Below are 14974 nucleotides of genomic sequence, written 5' to 3' on the forward strand. Positions count from 1 at the left end.
AAAGCATGGATCAGTCCTGCCTTGTATAAGAGGTTCAGGTTGCTGGTGGTGTAATAGTGTGAGAAATTTATTTTCTTGGCACACTTTGGATCCTTTACTGCCAACTGAGCATTGTTTAAATGCTGCAGCCTATCTGAGTATTGCTGATGAGCAAATCCATCTCCATTTGACCACAGGGTATCCCACACCAGATCACAAAACTCAAATCTCAGAACTGGTTTGTTGAACATCACATCACGGTAATCAAATGGCCTCCACAGTCACTGGATGTCAGTCCAACAGAGCACCTTTGGGATGCGGTGGTACAGGAGATTCACATCATGGATGTTCAGCTGACAAATCTGCAGCAACCCTGTGATGCTGTCATGTCAACATGGACCAAAATTTCTGAAGAATGTTTCCAGCACCTTGTTGAATCTTTGCTATGTAGAATTCAGACAGTTCTAAAGACAAAGGGGGTCCAACCTGGTAGTAAGTGTACTTTAGTGTCAAGTGAGTGTATATTGTTATGCCACTGAAAGCAACAAAGGATAGATTCAAAAGATGTATTTAACTAACTTTTGTCTATACTGGCAGTACAGTTAACAGAAATTTGCAGAAAACAAGTGCTTTCATATAAGCTTTAGACATTTATGCAATCAGAATGATTTATCTAACTCAACTAAGAAAGACTTGTTTCAATTTCACCACTGACAAAAAGAACCTCATATACATCTGTCTAAAATTTGAACTGCTTCCTTAAAAAAAAGAAAGAAAAAAAAAGTAGATAACAAACCGCTTAAACTGGTTTACAATTCAACCATGTAGCCACACCTGTTTCTCAGTGTACTCCTAGTGCGAAGTATCAGCTCTACTTTGGACTGCTTGCGTTCTGTGTAACGGTTAAAATCAAATCAAAATGTATTTATATAGCACATATTAAAAACAACAAAGTTGACCATAGTGCTTCACAGTCAGTAAAAGCATGAAACAATTAAAACAAAACAATAAGAAAACAGGGCAGGAAACGATAGGTGACAGCAGAACAAGCCAGATAACAGCCAACTAGTTAGAATCAAAAACCAAAGTACAAAGATATGTTTTAAGACATGATTTAAAAGACTGGATAGACTCAGTGGTACGAATATGAACAGGGAGGTTATTCCAGAGTCTAGTTGCTACCGTTGCAAAGGCCCGGCCACACCTAGGTTGTGCTAGGAGCATCTGATTGGAAGATCTTAGTGCTCTATTGGGATTGTACAAATGGAGGAGTTCGGAAAGATAGCTGGGCGCCAAATTATTTATAATTTTAAAAGTGAACAAAATAATTTTTTAAATCTATACGATATTTAACAAGGAGCCAATGTAAGTTGGCTAAAATTGGAGTGATGTGTTCATAGGTTCTAGTACCTGTTAAGAGACGCGCAGCTGCATGTCTGTAAAAACCAAGGAATTACAATATGAGCGATTCTCTGGTTCCCTCACAACTGTGGGCTGTTTTTGATTTAGATATCATAATGCCAGCTAATAAGGTTAATGAATGGCGCATGTTGTGTTTTTCTAATATTCAGCTATAACACAGTGTTAAACTGAACTCTGGGAAGTCAGGCTCAATATTCTCAACAATGTTTAGAACTGAGCTGATCGTAAAGACACAACATAAAAGACAATAAACCACAACACATATGTTACATGATTAGTGTTTATTTAAAATACTCCATCTGCAAATGTTTTTTTTTTCTCAATTAAAAACAAGACAAATTCACAGCTAGAAGCCTACATAGTAAGCAAAAGAGAAGGGGAGCATCCATCAGTTTGTTTTCCCCCTCAGTATCTGTGTAGTGTGTTCCAAACCTTAGCCTGGATGGGTCCTTGGACAAGAACAACACTGGTGATCTGATGGGGGGGTGGGGGTGGGAATGAGGTTGGGATGGTAGGATCTAAGGAACTTAATACTGAGGCTGACCTGCATATACCTAACTTCCATATGGAGCCATTAATTTGCAAATACTGATCCAGAGTCAGTAAACAGCCTTGTTTGATCACCCGTGGTATACACAACTTAACATCACATTGCAAATGGCACTCCTGATTTTCCTGTCACAAAACAGCTGACTGAGAAGACGTCAGCCAGCTCCCACACAGTGATAACAGCTCAGTGTCTTGTAATATGAGACATGGTTGATGTTCAATCCTGATGGACAGAAAAATGTACTCGAAACATATCGACAGTAAACAGGTCTGAGTTACAGTCTCCACAGTAACTTCTGGTATTAAATCTAATTTACAACAAAGGTCATTTTGCATTTTTTTTGTGGCTATTTAAAAACAAAAAAAAAGAAGGAAAAAAAGGATACATTTGATGAAAGTTTATATTTATATACTGTTAAGGAATCCCAGGAAATGACCAACCAACATTAACTTCACTATGCTATAGCACTCAAGCATGATTTCAATCTTCATTAAAAAAACAAACAAACAAACAAAAAAAAAAAACAATTAGCCACATCTGAACAATCTAACATTTGCTGGTTTTGGTCTTTCGTGGAATACGGTGACAGTAACAACAAATATAACACACCACTCTCTTCATCCTTTAAGGCTGCATGAAGTAATTCAAACACTTTTGTAGAAAAAAAAAAAAAATAGAAACTAAAGTGTATTTCAGACAGATGATGAACTCAATCATTCATGTTCAATGTGTTCTCTCAGAAGTGATAGACATATAACAAATAAATAAAGGACTTGTAAAAACAACAGTCAAATGATAATGCTTCAGATAAGGTAAACACCTTTAATTTAACAATCACGCACGTCTACAGCTGTAATGTAAATTACCGTGTGGACAGGTCATACAGTGGCGTTTTTGTCCTTGCCTGATAACTCTGTGGGTAATGCTTTCTGGGGCTGGCTGTGGGTTAGCTGAACTTTGGAGGTCAGAGGGCAGCAGTCTATGAGAGCACAGCATTGGAGCGTCGTATACCTATCAGGTTGTCTGCGCTGAGAGATCGCCTCATTGCGGCTCGACTGAGGTCCTTGTACTTGTCTTCACATAGTCTTGAAATGGCCTGGAGGAGCATTATCAAAGCACAATTACTCAAAAGTCACACACAGATGGACTAGATCATTTTGATTTAACCAGGTGGTTTGAATTAAAGGTATCTAATGATTAGTAAATGATAAAACAGCCTTTGTTGCACTTTAAAATCCAGGTCATGAGCAAAAAAGCTACACAAGAAATTTCTCAGACTGTTTTCAGAGGGTGGTTCTTCCTACTGTACTAATCACTAACACTTTTATTAGTTCAATTAAATCCTGCTTGTAAATCATGCCATAGAAAGAGTTGCCAAAATAAACAGCCTTTAACTTGAGAATACAGAGTATCCACCAGCAACTCCTAATCTGAGGTCTGAGGCAGTGGGCGTTGCTTCAGAGCGTTAGATGAGCATTACAGACGGATGTTCTGTAGTCTCTGGAAGGAAGCTTACCTCTAGTTTCTGGGCACGCTGGTTGTTGAGGGGTTCCAGAGGGAAACTGAGGTTGTTGTCATCGGCCAGCTGTCGCAGGTCAAAGTAGTACTTGGCGTAGACGCTGGCCGGCACATTGATGTTAAATTGCAGAAGTTCCAGGAAGTGGCGCTCCATCTCATTCCTAGAGATCAGGAAGACACCTTAGGGTTATTCCCAACAGTCAAAACCTGGGACGTAATTTGGACTGTCAGGTATGAGTGTGTGTAAAAAATAGAGCCCATTTTTTCCCTAGGAAAGATCAGCCTAGTCAACCAGTCTCAAAGTTAAAAAAAATAATTGCATTTTACATAATTTGTGACACGGTAGGAGACATTTGAAAAGATTTATCAGAATCACACTTGTTTTTGCAACCTGCTTTTTGAAACTTCAAGCGGCTGGTTATGGATAGAGGTGGGCGTACCGATTCAAATATTAATAGTACTGTTGCTATTGCTGGTGGTACTGGTATTGAATAGTTACTTTGTGTTGCTTAAGTTCAGTATGTATCCACTGAATTGAGTTAATTTTTTTAAAAATTTGTAATATAATAATGAAAAACAAAATCACAACTCATTAACCATGACAAATGTCTATGTTTTGTGTTGACTATCATGTTTATGTTATTTGTAGTCTATAGCACATCTAAACAGCAGAAGCTGACAGAAGTGCTTTAAAGACAGACACATTTAAAATTCATGAAAAACTTCAGTGTGTTGTTGTTTTGTTTTTTTTAATTATTGTGAAAACTGAAAATCAGTTATTTAGTGATCATTACAATTATGTTGAGAATTCAAAAAAAAGATGATTCATCCCAGAACTCATGACACGCTCTCTTCATTACATAAGCTGCCTTTATTGTTTGAAAATATTGGCACTGGCCCTGGGCAGCACGGTAGCACGGTGGTTAACACTGTTGCTGCACAGCAAGAAGGTCCTGAGTTCAATTCCACCATCATGCTGGGGTCTTTCTGTGTGGAGTTTGCATGTTCTCCCCGTGTTTGCGTGGGTTCTCTCCGGGTACTCCGGCTTCCTCCCACCGTCCAAAGACATCCAGCTTATGGGGATAGGTTAATTGATTAATCCAAATTGCCCATAGGTGTGAATGCGCGAGTGAATGTGAGTGCGAATGGTTGTCTGTGGCCGTTTCTCAATTCTCAAGTACGCGAGTACGTACTCGCGTTCTCGGCGAGTACGTACTGGCCGAGAACGCACGGGAGTACGGACTCGCCGAGAACGCGAGCACGGACTCGCGATTTGTACATTTGGAACACCAGCGTACGTGATGATGTCACAGGTCCGGAGTTTCTACTGCCATCCCCTCTTAATTTAACTGTGAGTAACATGTTATGAAGCTTAACTTTAATCACAGCCAAACCGGTTTACTCAGGGACAAATAAAACACTGAAATAAACCAAACATTAACATTTAGAAGTGATCTAAGTGACTTGTATATCATTTTTAACCTCAGTAGTGAAACCTCTATTAATAAAAATAGTGTACATGTACATACGTGTACATACCTTAATAAAAACAAGCAGGTGAGATGTTAGAACGCTTTTATTTTTATTTTAGTGGACACTCAATACTATAGACAGCTGCTGGGGTTTCTTTAACCTGAGTAGTGAGAAGACCGCGAGCGGGGGGGGGTTGAAAACGATGTGCCAGGAGTCCGCTGTTCTGGACGAAATGCATTCTGGGATATTTAGCTGTACCAAGTCCACACAAGTCACCACCGATGCATGCTCGATAAAACGGGCGGAGCGAGAACACATCCGGGACTTTTTCGCGTTCTCGGCTTGATGCGTACTTCGAATTGGAACCGTACTTGGTCTCCGACTGATGACGTATCACGAGTACACGAGAACGCAAGTACGCACAAGTACGCATATTGAGAAAGGCCCAGAGTCTCTATGTGTTAGCCCTGCGATAGACTGGCAGCCTGTCCCCGCCTCTCGCCCTATGACAGCTGGGATAGGCTCCCGCAACCCTGAAAAGGATAAGCGGATGGATGGATGGATGGCCCTGTATTTAGATGGTATCGGATCAATATTAAAATTTGCAGTATCACACAGCACTAGTTGTTGCGACAGCCTTGATTAGTAGCAGGTGGATGAGTAATATTTTGAAGTAAATAGTCAACTACAGTTGCGCATTAAGGAAATATTAATATTTAGCTTAGACAATTTCTCCTGCAAGCACAACATCTGAAAGTTCCTAGTATACAATATCTTTTTAGTGAAAAGCCACTGTAAACTAATCCCCAAAACAACCACTGCAAAAGTTCCTTTTTGTACTTGTTCACAGAAAAGGGGGCCAGGGTCCAACTGACAGGTAAGAAACAACTTCTCAATAAGACATTTTGATGAGTTCTACAAAGAAAATCATTGTTGACTTTGCTCGTTTAGCAAGCAGCAGAGAAGACGACGTGATTTGAAGAAACAAAAGCAGACAGGACAAACCTCTCTCTACACAAACTTTTATATTCAGTCACTTTCAGCTTTAAAACTCATCTCTCTGAAGATGGAATCTGATATATCTTTATAAAGGTCTCACACTCACACGTGGGTAATCAGACATCCAGGCACTTAGCTGGAGTATCACAGCTCATCCTTTTCCAGACTACAACCTCCATCATCCTTCCTCATCATCACAGTCACGAGTAAAATCTAAGGGAGGTGGTCACCAAGGAGACAGCATCCAGGATGCTTTGTTGGTCAGCAAAGGTGGTGAGAGCGAGTGTGTGAGTGTGTGTGTGATGTCTGGTCTCCCGGGGCAACTAATGGAGCGGGCGAGAGCCAGGACCATTATGTAGAAGCAGTGAGAGCACTTGAGACCCTCCTCTCCGTTTCTCTCCGTCTCTGTTTCTCTCTCTCCCTCTACTCTTCTTCCCATCCCTCCATCCAGACCGGACCGGGATCACAAAGACACTTCAGTGGAAGCAATGAAAACAGGGCACAGACAGGGTAGGTCAGACGTATGAGAGGGATGGGGGCTCGCAGAGAGAGTGCACACGCATCTTTCCAAATCATGAAAAAACAAGGAGGCACTTTCGACCTCTTTCACAAACACACGCATATGAGCGCGTGCACACACGAAAAGCAATTGTAGGAAATAAAGCCTGGGTCTTCCAAGTGCAGCCTCTCGACTCTTATAGCCTGACAGACAGCAGAGATTGCTGTGGCTTCTCTCCATCCCCGTATTTCATCTGTCTGCTTTAAGTGCATCCTAGTTGATGTATTCCTTTTATTTATTTATTGGTGATGATGGTAGTGGGGCGGACTGAGCATTATTAACAAACAATTTTCTTAGCTGGACAGCAAAAAACAAATAAATAAATAATTAAATCAACACATTTCTTCATTTTCTCATTGCATGTGCGTTTCCTGGAGCTTTCCCCACCTGAACATGCCAACAACCCACATTTTGGCACCCCAGAGTTCACCAAGAACAAACCCAAATAACCCTGCCAATAAAAATTTAGGGTACTTGTATGTTCTCTCAACCTCTCAAACAGACCCGAGGATATTTGGAACAATGTTGATTCAGTGACAGCGGGATCTTTCCAAACCCAAAGGGGGAAATCAGCTTTGTACACAGGCTGAGTGCCACAGCTTTAGGAGGTGCTAAATGGGGACGGTGCTCTTCTTCCTAGCTGGATTTATCAAACACTTTCTTTCAAATTTAAGTGAAATGTTACAATTATGTTTCAGAAGCGACGTTCTGAAATTGTGCATCATATTCAAGCTTCTACCCACATCTTTTCTGGCTTTTCATTCCACTTACAAGTGCTTGAAACAGCTATTACCACATTTCATTTCTAACATGTCTGCTAGCAAACTAGTTTTGACTGAATGCACTCTGATCGTGGTGCTTCACACGGGCCAGCAAGATACCAGTACAGCAGAATGAAAAGACTCTGTTTGGTTCCACAGTCGGTATGCTGTTTGATCAGTCAGTACCAGCAAAACAAGGATTTCCTTGATAAGGCTAAATTCACTCCTTCATTTGAATTGTTATTATTCTAAACCCTTGAGGAAGATTTGCCTTGATATGTGTACTTAAAGCACTAAATCTGCTTTACATTCTTGGTAATATTTGACATTACTATTTTAACATGTATTTTCTGAACAAGTTGATTGATCTTCTCTACAGAAATTAGAGTTCACCAAGGATGTGACTATATTAACAGGAAACAGGTTACTAAATCCAGTGGTTCTTTTACAGTCACCATGGTCTCATTTTTCAGATCACTTGTACAACTTACATGTCCTCCACAGTGATGTCTTTTAGGATCTGGCAGTAGTCGACATTCCACACAGCTTGGTCATCCCAGACTTTAGAAGCCAGTAAGATGGCTCCCAGGACAATGCGCTTCCAGTTGGCGGGGCAGATATCCAGCTCAGCGTAGGTCAGCAGGCGCTCCAGGTACACCTTGAGGACGAAGAACGTTTAAAGTTTCAGAGGTTTTAATAATTCCTTTGCTAGTTCACTACAATTAGTCAGGAACGATAGTCTGGTTGTGTGTATCTGTACTGAGCAAGATCCCTATATGCACCTTCCAAACTACTTAGACTACTTTTACAGTATGTAGTCACACTGTATTTCTGTTCTAATAACAATGATTATGAGACAAGCCAACAGCCACAACAGCACCACTGCAAAACTACAAAGATGTGTTGGGGGTTTTTTTTGCCATTTTGAAAACAGAATACTGAGTTTTCATTTTTGCAACAGCTGAAAATAATAAATAAATAAGCAAAACACTTTCCAAAATACCCAGCCTGTAGGATGACATAAACTGAAAGTAAATATAGGGATTGAGCTAGAAAAATTCGAGAATCCTACTCTGACAGCTCTGACTTAAAAGTGAGTGTCTTTTGTCTTCATACTGACATTTGACTTCAACTGTCATTTGTGCTATTTGGGAAAACAGCATAAATGCAGGCGTTCACTGCCATCTGGTGGCCATTTAATACAACATCAAAGTACTCAACAACAACAACCTTCTCCACAGCTGTGTTCATGTCACTCAGGTTATCTTCAGTACAGACAAACACGATGCTGAGCACAACTTGAGTTAATATCCACTTGGTGATCTTTGTGTGTTTGATTAAATTCTGATCGATACTGTAGAAGTACACCATGGCATGAGCTCCATCCAAAAAAACAAAAAAAAACCCCAGACAGAAATCAAAAACAATATAAAAAAAGGAAAAAGAATTAAAACAATATAAACACACTGGGTGAAATCAAATATGCAGTGTGCAATGCAATTACTGTTGTAAATGTGATAAATAAATCAAGACACCACTTACAAGAGTGACGATGGCACATTCTGCAGTCAGCTGTGCAGCACTGAAGAGCGTCCTGACGAAGCGGTAGATCAGTTTGTGTTCTGGGTCTACAAATGCGTAGTCTTCAGGCACTGGCTCTCTCTGCATGAGGTGAAAAATACACACTTATCTGACAGAAGCAACAAAGGTCTAACAACAATCAGGTCACATTTGTTTGTTTGGGGTTATTTTTTTGTAGCTCAGTAATTCATCTGAAAGTCTGGAGCCAAAAGCTGTGTGGAAACACACCACAAAAAGCTGGATGTGTCAGGCATGATGCAATGATTACATTCTTAAGTATAGAAAATTGATTGGTGAAAAAGAAGCTGTGCCATTTAACTGCTGAAATCCATTATTAATGGAAACTGTAGAACAAGTTTAACAGTGAAATTTCTTTATTTTCCACTACTATAACTTCAGCTCTGCCAAAAGCACGCTGTAAGGCAGTGAAAAGAAACCACTTCTGCATCTTTATCACAAATCTACAACTGAACGGAAGTCATTAATGCAGACCGCAAGAGAGGATGTTTTTCTTCCTCATTATGGGTTCTTTTTAAAACAGTGATTCACATCCCTTTTGTGATGCATCACTCACAACTCTTAATAACTTGTGAAGTTTCTAGAAAAACGTGGCCCAGAGAAGACCAGTGGGCAGAGTGCCTACACATGTAAATGTGATGGGTCTTCATACTGACTCACATCAACATGAAGGATGTGAGTCTACCACCATTATTGAGCTGGAGAGCTGGTTAATTTCATTAACATGCTCACCGACAAGGGGTGCAACTTCTCATCAAAGATGTCCAGTGACCTGTCCGAGTCCCTACAGCACAAGCAATACATCAGTCAATATACTTCGCAGGCACACTAGTTTTAATAAAATAATGTGCCAAAAGTTACACGATAGTAATCAAATCCAACATTTACACATACCTGTTTTTGATGTGGTAGTATATTGCTAAAGTGACACTGAAAGAGAAAGAAAAAAAAAACCTGATTAGTTTAATAGCTACAACCTCAATGGGACATTAGCATCGTGTGTGCATGTGTATTAGAGCTTATGGTGTGACAAAATATTTGACACATTCAGCAAGAAGGCTTCATTTAATCACACTCAGATAATCCTGATATAATGATCCACATTCACTGGACTAATGTCATTACAGATTACTGTCCTAAACGAGGGGAAACAACATGAGCTTTAGTCACGCATCTGTTTTCTAACACTCCAGGATTACTATGCTCTGATGTAACAGGACTTTTTTTTTTTGAGGGAGGGACCTTTGGACAACACAGCCCTGTGTGTTTGTGTTTCTGAGAGACATTCTTACCATTTGATTGTGCTTTTGAGGTTTGGCTGGCTGACGGTGCTGTCGTCTATGAAGATGGTTGAACAGGAGCTGTATTTCTTTGAGAGTGGACCAGGGGACACCTTCACACATTTAAAAAAACAAAAACAAAAAAAAAAACCCACAACACACAATTAACTGGTGCTCAGGGGACAGACGGTCACGTATGCTTCCTACATTTCCAATTTTTTGAAAGCTCTGTGTTATAATTGGTTTTTTTTTTAAACAATATTTGTGGATCATCTTTGTTTAAATGTTTTCCACGCTGAAAGTGATTCATTCACTGGCAATAAACGCAAATGAAGCCCTCTACAATATGAAATGTACAAGCTAATAGCCCATAAATTAAGTTCATAAGTTACATTTAATTAGTTATATTAAAGTCACCATTAGGATGTTAAAAACCAAGAAGCTTAGTGTGATTGATTATTTTTTTTTAATATTACAAGCACAAATTTAATGTAAATTTTCAAAACACTTACATGACTGACATGGTTTATGTGGTTGCTTTTCCTCTTGTCTCGTACTGCAAAAGAATTAAAATGTTCAACAAAGACTAAAAGCAGCATCAATCACAGAAGACTAATTGTAATACCACATTAAACAGCATTTAACAGCCTTTTCACACTCAAGAATCATGTAAAATAAATTATAGTTAGATGAGTTTATTTACATTTGTTTAGATATTTTTCTGTAAATATAATACCATATATACTTATTCAACTATGTCTTGGACACATAACTAATAATGTATAGGTTAGCAAACCATTAAAAGTGATTTATTTTGTATTTTCCTTATAAGATAAATGCTTAACTTTTCAAGACTTGCAGGTATCCTGCAATCTTGATACTGAACTTACCATTAGAGTCCAATCTTTTCTTTACTTTACTAATTTTAGACAACAGAATTCTAAAAATCTTCTGAGACCCGTTTAAGTAATCGCCAACTTGGTTTTTTTAAATGATACATCTTAGTCTTAAACTCTACAGTGAAGAAAGTGATGAATTTATAAATTACACTTATGTATCTGTAGAGCAGCAGCTATAACAATAGGACCTATAACCAAGGTCTCAGCCAGGATAGAGTGTGCAGGATGAAGGGCACTGAGGAACACTTGTTTGCTGTAATTTCACCCAACAGTTACCGGTGCTGTTCTCTGAGGGTGTAGCCGAACATCTCACAACTAGGGAAGCTGGCAGGTTAAAGACCACTGAATTTCAAACATTTGCTCAAGTGAAAAGATGTGTGCATGTTTTCTGTTAACTGGGATTTAGATGAAGACAGTTTGTGTGAATCACTGCTGTGTGAGTGTCATGTTATGATTGCTCACCGTCTGTCTGGGACTTGCTAAGGAAGATGGTGCTTGCTCGGGCGTGGTCCGATGGATTAGACTCCAAGGCCAGCTCTGATACAACAAAAACAAGAAAAGCATTTAAATGTTCATTACTAGTGGCTGATTTCGAGCATTTAGCTCCTGTTTCTGCATTAATAAATCCAAAGAAAAAGCACAACGTTGTGAGCTAACAAAACCATCAAACACTTATAAGATCATACAGTGTATTTATGTAAACCATCATCATCATAAATAGTGGAGAATAATGTAACAGAGACAGTCTTTTAATCTTTTAAAGACAAACAAGACGTGAAGCTCAGAACAGATTAGAGAGACTGGGAACCTGTTTGTGCTTATGTGTTGGAGGTTTAAAGCCTCCAACACATCTGACTTAGAAGAACTAAATGTAATCTTGTTGCCTGACAGGTGGATTGTGTGCAAAATTTCAATTAAAGCATTACAATTACAATGACCTTTACTCCTTAAATCCAATTTGCCCGAGTACTATTAGCAAATGCAACTGCATTACTGTCCAATTACTTTTTCAATTTACTGTGCAAATACGGAGACTATCAAGGACACAAGCACTATGTTAAAACTTTTCACTACATTTAAAACAAAACCTCTGGTTTTAAAACAACTTAGACATTAAACATAGCACAAGTGTCATTAGTTTGATTTGCCGGCACTGGTTCATAGATGTCCACAACTTAGAAATCCGTTTTCTCCAAATTCATGCAGACGGCACATTACATAAAATACAAGGGATTAGGTGATAGAAGCATTTGTTAAGGGAGTACCATAAGGAATGCACGACAGATTGCTGGCCTGATCCTCCCTCCCACTCCCACTTTCACCCTGCCAACAGCTGGTCTCACAAACTGCACTCACAACTGTCCATAACCTCATAAATGAAATAAACTCTGTGCAAGCTGGGGAATCAATAAAGAGTGGCGACATAAGGACTGAGCTTGGGTCTACATCACACAGAAATATCTGAGATACTTTCCTGATCGGGGTCTGTACCACAGCATGAAATTACAGTGTGGGCATCAAAACTAAGATGGGTACAACACTTAATACGTACTTTTTATTCTGTAACATTGTGTTCAACCACTACCTGCTTAAAGACACATTAAGATGAAGTTTATTTCCTAAGGAATATGTAAATAAACGTTAATTTCATGCATGAACATAAAAATCTCATGCAAAAAAAGAAAATACTAAACACAGTTGCCATTTGGGTATTTGTGTGTGTATGTGTGTGTGTGTGTCTCAGTTTCTTTATTTTTACTTTTTCAAGTTTCCCCACACAGTAGATTGCAGAAATTGATTCCAAGTAACCAAGATAACAAAAAGCTTGTTTTCACGTTTTAATGTCTAACTTTTGTATGTAATGCCAATATAATCAATATAATGCAGTGGATAAATAGTGCCAAGAATGTCCTAATTAAAAAGGCCAGTTTTGCCACTGGCATGGTAATAAATACAGATGTGTAACTAGGCAATAACCAACGTGGGTGTGGTGTGTGCATGTTGTCCCTACAGTTGTGAAACACTATTATTACTTAGTTGTTGGATGATCCTTCGCTTTCGATTCATCCCGTGGGTCAATATTAGCAGAATTGTGTGCATACATGATGTGGCCTGTATACAGTCATCTAAGTTTGCGTGTGTGTTTGGGAGTCACACAAAGATCATTCTGCACTGTGCCAGTGGGTGGATTAGGATGAGCCTCCCTGTAAACAAACAAATATGGGTGTAGTGTTTCACAGGCCCAGATACTGAAAAGTAAAACGGGAGTTAAAGCTATAAAGGAATCGTTAAGTGCTGGATGTCTGGCAGGCTCTTACCATCAGGGACCTCTCTGTCGCTTATGTGCTGCAGGTAGGGCACAGTGTCGTCGCTCACTTCGGTGCTGGTCTGGAACTCCTCCAGCCGCTCTGCCGGCAGTCTCGATGGCAGTTTGGGGCTCGACTCCGGAGACACGCAGCATGACACCGTATTCCCCATTCCAAGCTGAGCGGAAGCTTCACACGATAGCAGCCAAATCCAAGTAGTGCAAATATATGTAGCTAGCTGAGGTTAGCCTCCCTCGGCCTCATAAACATTACCAGGCTGCACTCAGTACAAGCACATTATCTTTGCGTGCTAAAACGCCGCTCTCCACCAACTCCCAGGAACTGCATTCCTGTCCATTTGTGGCTAAGTAGAGCAGCAGCCGAAGACCAAACAGCCAAAAGGTTTGCCTTTTAGTGGAAAGTCAGACTGGGCGTATGTAACAGTCGATATGTTCTTGCCCTAACAAAAACCGCTCTTAGTTTAAAGCAGCTGGTCCATTCATTCATTCAACATGCCAGAGTTTCGGTGCTAAGTAGCCAACTAGCATTATAGCATGTTAGCTAACTAGTTAGCTCGGTTCGTTAACTTTTCTCTGCTCCTCATCAATTCAACTTTGTGGTACCACGAAATAAAACAGTCTCTTCAAAATGACCGTGTTACGTCTTCAAAATGTCACATTCCAGCAGACATATTTTACGAGACTTTCCGAGCAATCCCAGAGATGTCCTCTTGCAACTGAGCCCAGTGTGTCGACAAATCCAGTTCGAGGCTTTTGCGGCCTTCTTTGGAAAACAAAGAAAAAAAAGATAAAATTCTAAAAGACTAGCCAAGAAATTATCAATGGAGTTGCACTGACAAAGTCTTCTTCCGGTCCCTCGTTAGACAACCAACTCTATTCACAATTCCGGACACCCCCATTTGAGTCTCCTCCCTGTCAGATTTGTGCCGTAGGTAGACGCCACTGCCACCATCTGTTGCCGGAGCTCCCAAACGGACAAGCCTTGGCACTGAACGTGGTAAGCCCGCCCACCTCGGAATTCCATGCATTACTATTGGCTAATAAATCAATGCGCGAGCATTTAAACCCTGCTAATTGGTTGTGAAGGCTGTCTATCAAAGAAGATTTAAACTCATGAAATGTAATTACAACGCTCCTATTTTTGTATCGTCACTGATCCACACCCTTTTTTGACAGTGAAAACCGAAGCCCATCCTCTATTGCACTACCTGTCACTCAGTGCATCTTTTGTTATTCAAACAACGCAATAAATTTGGATAGGCAAGCAGGGACTGTAAGTCAGGTGGTATATTTTTTTTAACATGCTACATTTGTTAAATCTTAATTTATTAAACAAATAAGAATGGCTGTTTAATTAAAGCCGAAGAGTGAGAGGAAGATTTAGGGATAAAAAAAAAACAAAGCCCTGACAAATATTTAAAGATGAATTCGTGAGCTGATGATAGATTTCCTTACAGGCCGCTAAAAACCAGTGTCAGACAGTTTGTATTAAAATGTGGCAGCTCAGAAAGGACTTAAATTCACATTCTCTGGTTTCAAAAACAGGATTCCTAACTCCTCTTCCTTCTCACTCTTGGCTGTACGTGATGAAACAGGGAAACCACAGATT

At 39.7% G+C, this 14974-nt stretch overlaps 1 protein-coding gene across 2 annotated transcripts; it reads right to left on the minus strand.

The window, feature by feature from the left end:
• Positions 1 to 1674: 1674 nt before the first annotated feature.
• ccnyl1 (cyclin Y-like 1) lies at positions 1675 to 14334 on the minus strand. Of its 2 annotated transcripts, XM_063499102.1 has the most exons (10): positions 13358 to 14334; positions 11502 to 11576; positions 10653 to 10696; positions 10153 to 10253; positions 9755 to 9790; positions 9593 to 9644; positions 8804 to 8923; positions 7753 to 7919; positions 3468 to 3630; positions 1675 to 3047 (listed from the first exon to the last, which is right to left on the minus strand). In XM_063499102.1, the coding sequence occupies exons 1-10, from the start codon at positions 13515 to 13517 to the stop codon at positions 2931 to 2933; spliced, it is 1035 nt and encodes a 344-aa protein (XP_063355172.1). In that variant the 5' UTR covers positions 13518 to 14334; the 3' UTR covers positions 1675 to 2930. The 2 variants fall into 2 exon arrangements, with proteins under 2 accessions (XP_063355172.1, XP_063355173.1); XM_063499103.1 differs by lacking the exons at positions 1675 to 3047; positions 3468 to 3630 and adding an exon at positions 5964 to 6415.
• Positions 14335 to 14974: the final 640 nt, after the last annotated feature.

This window comes from Pelmatolapia mariae, linkage group LG16_19, assembly GCF_036321145.2.
Source record: "Pelmatolapia mariae isolate MD_Pm_ZW linkage group LG16_19, Pm_UMD_F_2, whole genome shotgun sequence".
NCBI classification, from domain to species: domain Eukaryota; kingdom Metazoa; phylum Chordata; class Actinopteri; order Cichliformes; family Cichlidae; genus Pelmatolapia; species Pelmatolapia mariae.